General features: G+C 41.8%; 1 protein-coding gene across 1 annotated transcript; it reads left to right on the top strand.

The window, feature by feature from the left end:
• Window positions 1–681: 681 nt before the first annotated feature.
• Window positions 682–2883, top strand: 42sp43 (P43 5S RNA-binding protein). Its single transcript, XM_029508009.1, has 9 exons — window positions 682–798; window positions 886–986; window positions 1069–1165; window positions 1287–1375; window positions 1531–1604; window positions 1830–1910; window positions 2007–2236; window positions 2376–2429; window positions 2620–2883. Exons 1-9 carry the CDS (start codon window positions 682–684, stop codon window positions 2881–2883), a joined length of 1107 nt encoding a protein of 368 aa, XP_029363869.1.
• The last annotated feature ends 4874 nt before the right edge of the window (window positions 2884–7757 follow it).

Genomic DNA, 7757 nt, shown 5'->3' on the forward strand with positions numbered 1-7757 from the left:
AATCCAAACGGCATCATCATTCAGCAGCTCCACTGGCCATTTGTCTGGTTTCTCAGTAGTACACGGAGCGCTCCTGGCAAAGTGTTGCAGGCATTTAAGCATTCACTGGATGCTCAGCTGAGTAACAGAGCTGCAGGGAGACATGTGAGAGAAAGGAGGGTCGTGCATCAGATGGGCGTAATGGACATTTCTTTAGATGCCATGGGGATACAATTTCTCCACTTCAGGGAATATCTACTCTAGAACAAGAGGGGACACAATTGGACTTTCAGAATATCTATAATAAAACACGTGACCAGCTGCCCAGTGAGATGGAGATACACTACCCTCTGCTGTGCAAACAGCTGAATGACAGCCACACCTGACGCTGCTCCATCAGTATGGCACAGTTTTCCCACCAGTGTCGCAGGTGGAGATTGGCTTCTCTCTGGCAGGACTATAACTCTGCTGTAGTCAGAGTTTACCTCTTTCCACAACCATAAAGCTGTTATTTTAAGCGCACTGTTCATTTATTTCCGTTTCACCACTGACCTGTCTCCTGCTTGTGTCCACTCAGCTGCTCTCTGCAGAGCAATCAGCTTCATCAGTATCAGGTGCTCATTAGCAGCAGCAGGTTATAAGAGAAGCTGAGAAAAGCGGCGGCCTCTCTGTCAGACCACAGAAACCTTTACCGACCCAGAGATGGATGGAGTCCCCGGCCCGTCCCGGCGGCTCCTCAGCTGCACCTACCCGGCCTGTGGCGCGTCCTTCACCCGGGAGTGGAAGCTGAAGGAGCACGAAACGACGCACACCGGCGCGGTAAGGAAACACTTACGGTTAAACAGACACTTTAAATGTGGCTATGGGGGGAAAAGTAAAGCTGTTTGTTTCCACATTTGCACGCAGCGGCCGTGTCAGTGTACCGTTGCGGGCTGTGGTCGCCGTTTCTCTAGAAGGTCCCACCTGAGCCGCCATCTGCTCCAACACGAAGGGCTGAAACTATTCAAGTCGGTGCCAACTCTTCTTACTTTTTATTTTAAGTCTTACTGCCCTCGGTCACAGCTCCTGTTGGATTTGTTTTTCCTCCAGATGCAAATTTGCAACCTGCACCAAAAGTTTCTTCGACTCCAGCAAACTGAAGAGACACGTGCGCTGCAGCCACGGAGAGAAAAGCGAGTCCTTCAAGGTTTGTGGAGATCCGTTTCTCCACAAGATGGCGACCACGGAGCGCATTTTAACCTTTAGCTTTAATGCTCCTGATGTTGGCGGATCTGTGTTTAACTCCCTGGTGTTACGCTCTCCCACAGTGTAACCAGCCAAACTGCTCTTTGACCTTCAAAAAGCGCAGACTGTTCAAGTTGCACTTAAAGACTCACGGAGTTCCTGCAAAATTCAAGTATGTCTGCAGTAGAGCAATGTTAAGTCTAGCATGCATGCATGCATTGGCTGCAGCTTGTCAGGAGTCTAAATAAAATTCAGGCATTCAGCAGGAGACGGATGAGTTGGTGAGTGACCTGAGCCAGTTGATGAAATGTATCTTTCTGGTTTCAGGTGTTCGAAGGATGGATGCACCTTCACGTTTGACTCTCATATTGACCGTAAAGCCCATGAGAAGAAGCATGCAGGTTGGTGTTTCAATCTTAGCAGGAGTCCTTTGATTGTCCAGCCATGTAAAGTTCCTTAATTAAAAGTGGCTTATGGCTTCATTAGCATATAACCTTTTCTTGCACTGAGGGTAATTTATTTGACTCTGTGGTATTTGGTGCCTTTAAAAGGGCCCAAAGGGAGCCAACTGCTGGTGGTCTTGATTTCTTTATACACCCAGTGGCCATTTTGTTTGGTACTTGCAGGTTACCGCTGCCAATATGAAAACTGCCAGGTACTGGAATTAACTTGGGGGAAACTTCAGAAGCACATGGCCAAACACCCAGGTTAATGTTAAAGTATGTTTAAGTACACCCCCAAATGTTTTTCATAGAAGGATGAGTTTAGTTTCTTTTCCTGCCTTTTTTCAAAATGTCTTTCAGCTCCCATTTCATGCCAGCTGTGCAAGAAGGTGTTTAAGAAAGCAGATGCTCTGCGGAAGCACAAACGGGTCCACGCCTCCCATAAGCCTGTGCTGGTCTGTCCCAGGGATGACTGCCAGGCATACTTCTCTACAACCTTCAACCTGCAGCACCACATCCGCAAAGTGCACCTCAATCTCCTCAAATACAAATGCTCCTTCCCTGACTGCCCTCGCATGTTTGCCATGCGGGTATGGAACATGCTTAAATTCTCATGATTTACGTCATACAGAAGTGACACTTGAATAGAAATATAACTATTAGACTGTTTACTCTGATCAGTCACGCCTGGCTGTAGATTTGAAGTAACCTTTCTGTTACCCTCCACAGGAGAGTATGAATAGACACCTGCTTCATCATGACCCAAGTGCCAGCACTCTGAAGGTAAGCCTGACATCCATGTCTCTTGGTGCAGCTGTGGCCTAAAACAATGGTTAGACAGATCCTCTGTATATCTGGCTTGATTCACTGAGTTTTTTTTATTTTTTCCAAGCATGTGAGAATTTTTCTTCAATAGGTGACTACACTAGTACAAAGACATAAATTTATCTTGAAATTTCACATCTTATAACAGAAACATCGGCGGCCTAAAAAATCCTGGCAGAAGCGTTTGAATGGACACCATCTGCCCCTTGTGGAGGAAAATTTGAATCGCCTCTTCGCCCTGCGCATGCGAATCTCCAAACGTGCCAAAGTGGAAACAAACCTCTCGCGCCTCTTCAATGAACGCAAGATCCCGCACTATGTTGACCCAGAGGTCAACCTGCGTAACCTGTTTAGCATCAAACAGTCATCTCCTTTGGAGGAGACACCTGAGGTTGCACCAGTAAAAGGTTAAATTTATATATATTTATATAAAAAAAAATCTTCAGTTTGACTGAGTTTGAACTTTTTTGAGAAATTTGAAATTTGGGTCTCCTTGTTTAAAGTTTTATTTTTATGTAGCTGAAGTACATTAACATTTTAATTTCAAAGTGTATGATTTGAGGTTTAAGAGGATTTCAGATAAATTTCTGTAAAGAAACAGGTCTTGTGTGAAATGATTGTAACATGACATTTTTGACCCAATAAAATGAGTTGTATCTTGAAATTTTAATCATATCTTTAAATTTGGATAAATGAACAGTGCTGGAGGTTAGTTCATGGTGGCAGCTGCTGGAGAGGTAACATCTGTAGGACAAGACTTGTATACGTCCCATCACATTTAAATTAAAATGGAAGGAGCACCTCATTATTGCCATTCAACATCTGTTCTTGTCCAGAATCCGTCTTTTGTACTTCAGTTGCAGACATTGGTTGACATTTGCTGAAGCTCATTAAATATGAACAAAGGACTGAATGAGTAAGAGCTGAGTCACAGAAAGCATGTCGCTTTGTGGGTGGAAAAGACTTTGAACACAAAGTAAGATGAGTCTCAGGTGTCACTTCTCCACTGAAGCTGAACTGTGCCGATTCAGATCTTAGCCTCAGGAATCCGCAGAGGGAATGACATGCTGGACAATTGTAAATCAAGTGAATTTGACCATTATGTTGGGCTATGTAGAGCTGCAAGTCTTTTCAGTATGAATCACAAACCTATTTTACCAATTTTGCTTGTCTAAAAGGCATCTAGCTTTTTTTGGGTAACTGTAATTGATCCTTTGTCTATTTCATTAGAGAATTTAACAAAGGGCTTCATAACTAACCAGTACACAAATATTCCTGACGGGGCATATCACATTTTAATGAGGTGGTTGCTTTGGACTTCTACACAAATTAATCAAAGGTGAAAGCAGATTTTCACTGAAATCCATCTAATGGGCGAATCAAAAATAACCATCTAAACTGAGGGCCCATTAGAAGGATTAAAAAAAATAAATGGTTTTATTACATATTTTCCCTTTTTGGTCTTTCACCATCATGAGGTGAACGGGTGAAGGAAACTAATAGAAACTGAGGCAGTACATTTTTGTTACTGGATATGCATTTTGCTAATTCACAGGTTTTCAAGGTGCTTTCCAGGTATTGTGAAATGAAACCGTTTTTTTCTAAGTAGACCTAAACGTGCACTGTGCTGCTTACATCTAAATTATAGCTGATGTTTTTTGTTTTTTTATATTTTGCTCTGATGGAAAATAATTGAGGACACTACAATTCAATATCATTGGTATCCTATTTTTAAGCACTTGCTGTAACATTCAAAGGCTTCCTTTCACTTTCTCAGGTTCTGTTGAACAGTTCCCTCTTGTGTTAAATAATTACCCTTTTTCTTGGTCCAGCGGCTCAGCTAAATTTTATAACAGCCTGTCAATTTGAGTTTGGCTGGTTTTCTTTGCTCTGCCAAAGGTCATCTTCTCGGCTCTGCCGCCTGAGGCTACTCTCTGCCTCACTAGCTGCTGCACTCCTTGAGGTCCCAAACATTAACCCATCCCACAACAGCCGACCTGCACACAGCACCAACTGCCATTGACTTGCGGTTGTGATTATCTTGGCTTTATTTCCAAAATTGTGTATTTTTCCGTAAATGTGGTTTAAAAGCTGTAGACAAAAGTGTCAATCATAAACTGAGTTCCTCTCAAGAACATTATGAGGCTTTGGACGTGTAGTGAGGTAGGATTTTAGTGTTTCTATGGAGATGCAATGTTTTCTGAAATCTTCATTCTCTTTCTCATCTTGTCGGTGGTGCTTTCAGAGCAAACGGGGCCCCGCAGGTGTGGGAAGTGCCCCTGTCATTTGATGGTCCTAACTGATGGCAGAATTGAAAAGATTTTTCAACAGAAAGTCCTCTAAGATGGATGACGGCATCTGGTGTCACTGATACCAGCTAAACCAACATGCAGACAGTCAACCACACCCTGACCATCCCTGGGCTTTCCGGACAACTACAGGAGGTCTTAAAGGAATTATTTATTTTTTGGGGAGGCGGGGTGATTTTTCCAGGTGATATTATTTAAAAAAACAAAAAACAAAAACGTTTTCACTCTGCATCTGCCAGGTCACCTTATTTTATACGTAGCTGCAATCACCTCATTTAAATACCTTGGTTCTAGCTCTGTATATGAGATGGGAAAAATAATCTTACATTATGTTAATTTGGATCCTGTCTTAAACACCATTCTTGTGACTGTAATTTAGGTTTGACCATCACTGCATCACAACATCTGCCATACCACAGTCCTTTGAAACTCTGTCTTCTGTGGAGCAGTCTTTTTAAACAGGAACAGTTTATTTTTAAATGAAATAAAAATTACATAAAATACATTTTATGTGTCCCCTGGTGGCTCAGCTTGGAGAAACTTACCATTAATTCTCAGTCCGTCCTGTGGCTGCCAGGGTTTGAATATGACTCAACGCCTTTTTCTGCTCATCATTTTCTTTCTGTCACTCCCGTCTTTCCTGTATCAGTATCAAAAATGGCCAAAAGATGTCTTTGAAAGAAGAAGATTTTATATAAATGATTACAATATTTCTTAACCTGTTGACGCCTCCAAAAAGAAGCAAAAGTGGAGTGACTCATCAAGATGAATCATTTGAGCCTGTGGTGACGGGACGCTCGTCTCTGCTCCATCCACAGTTTGTGACTCAGGCTGGGAAGAAAAAAATGAAAGTATGTCTGTTTACATAGCTCTTACCTTAACAAGTTTAATTACAGGGAGTACACATTTCAATGACATTGCTTTGCCCACTCAAGGGCAGAAAAATACACCAATAAAATATCTGAATCACCTTTCTCCTGCTGTGAATCATTTTTATCCTGATGACGCCAGACTCTGGATAAAAATGGCTTTGACCTGTCGGAACAAGTACTACCTCAGTGGTTTTACAAGCAACAAAATGATTCAATCAGGATCTCAACCACAGTGAATGACGGCACTTTTTCCTTTTACCACTAATGCAACAAATAGTAAGATGGCAGTTCCGTGTTATGCTTTCAGTGATTTACCAGGAAAAAAGTGGTAAAAAAAAGAAGAAGGTTTGTGCTTCATAATCATCCCACAATATACCAGAATTAAACTAACAGCATTTTACCTCCACTCAGGGCTAGATGTCATCAGAACCTTTGTCGAAAAAAATTAGGTACACCTGTTTAATTTGTCTAATTGCAGCAAAGGATTATTTTTCTACAAGTCAAATACAATAAGCATAGTGTTTATTACGCTGTTAGGTGCTAGTAGAACTCCAGTTATATCTGGATTAAAATGTGAGGTAGCTGCCAGTGCTACTCCATGATTTTTTTTCCCTCTATCAATAAAACCTCATTCTCTTTGCCAGTTTCCTAATTGAGCAGAAAGTCACATTTCTGCTTTCCAGCCTCATTCACAGTACATGCAGGAGGAAAACCAGGGAGTCACAGGAGGAGGAAAATGCCTCAGAAAATCCCGAAAGAAGGCGATAAATTGAAGTAGGTTAAGCATACAGTCGTCATGCCCTGATTTAGCTGCTTCCTCCAGAATAGATGACCCAAAACACCTTCTCCCCTCCCTTTTCTCCCTTTCCCATGGCCTTGTTTGAACAGAGCGATTCATAGCTGTAACAAAACCTTAATGCCTTCTAAACTGACCGGTTTAAAAATAAACAGGAGATATCGAACAGTCTGTGAACAAGTTTAGCTTCTCTTCCTTCATCAAAGCGTATAGTGCTGCTGCTGGTTGGCAATTTATGTAATATGAGAAGGTTTAAACAAAAAAATATTACCGACAAGTGCTCACAAGGTTCTTTAAAAAGGACAAGGTCAGACTGGCTCTGAAATCATTTTGCTATGTGGGTGAATTATGTTTAAAAAGGGTTAGGATTAAATATGTATATGTTTCACAGAGTTACCTTGAAAATTGTTTGAATGTGAATGCTAGCAAGGCCAAAGAAATCTTTCACTTGCCTGTGTCAAGTCGCTGTAGCTCACAGGAGGTTTGTCACTGAGGGGTTTCAAATTATTTTCAGGGAACAAGATGAAATGTTTAAAGAAGCACAATGTATTTTTATTTGTGCTGCCAGCAAAAATGAATCTGGGTCATAAAATTTGCCATCCAAGCAAAACGTTCCAGTTAGTAGAAAACTGCAGCAGGTGCAGCAGCGGCCAGGCCAATGAAAGTCATCCAAGAAAGACCCAGATTGATAATGTTAGTTAAAAGACTCCTTTGACATTGTATTACAAGCTTCGATTTCAGAGAACAAATTCCCCAACTGGGCCACCGCTCAAATGATTACTTTATCCAGTTCACTGGGTCTGTTGGCATGATGGAGAGATCTCACTCTCCTTCCTATTCTCTGAGTGTAAAATGTGCCTGATGGCTGACCATCAGCAGTGAGCTGTTTATCATCATTTCCTGATCATTAAATCATGTCACCCCGTACATCAAAGCTCTCCTTTGCTTCTTTGCTGTTTGTCTTCACAGCCTCTTGTTGTCTTCTGTTGGGGTCATCTGTAATTTGCAATGCTTGCAGCATCTCTTCCTGTCCTCTTGAAAAATTGTGCAAACATGAATCCATGAAGGGGGGCATAATAAGGTGACTGTATTTCTCCCTCTCAGGCAGACGGTCACAGTAGTTATTTGTCTCTTTTGCGTAACAAATCGCTTTTGTGTCTTTGTGTGGTGTAGTTTATGCAGAAGGGTGGACTGTTGGTATCTCTGCAGCACCAAATGTAAATAAAACTGTTGCAATGAGTCACATGAACAAAGACTGACGCTGGATAGATGACACAAGTTAATGCCCTTTCTCTGTGGCAAAGATTTG

Source organism: Echeneis naucrates, chromosome 8 (assembly GCF_900963305.1).
Source record: "Echeneis naucrates chromosome 8, fEcheNa1.1, whole genome shotgun sequence".
Classification (NCBI taxonomy): Eukaryota; Metazoa; Chordata; class Actinopteri; order Carangiformes; family Echeneidae; genus Echeneis; species Echeneis naucrates.

Coding starts and splice junctions, on each gene's coding strand:
- 42sp43 (XM_029508009.1), top strand. CDS start 682: ATGGATGGAGTCCCCGGCCCGTCCCGGCGGCTCCTCAGCTGCACCTAC. Junction 1,605..1,829: donor CCATGAGAAGAAGCATGCAG/GTTGGTGTTTCA, acceptor TGGTACTTGCAG/GTTACCGCTGCCAATATGAA. Junction 2,430..2,619: donor CAAGTGCCAGCACTCTGAAG/GTAAGCCTGACA, acceptor ATCTTATAACAG/AAACATCGGCGGCCTAAAAA.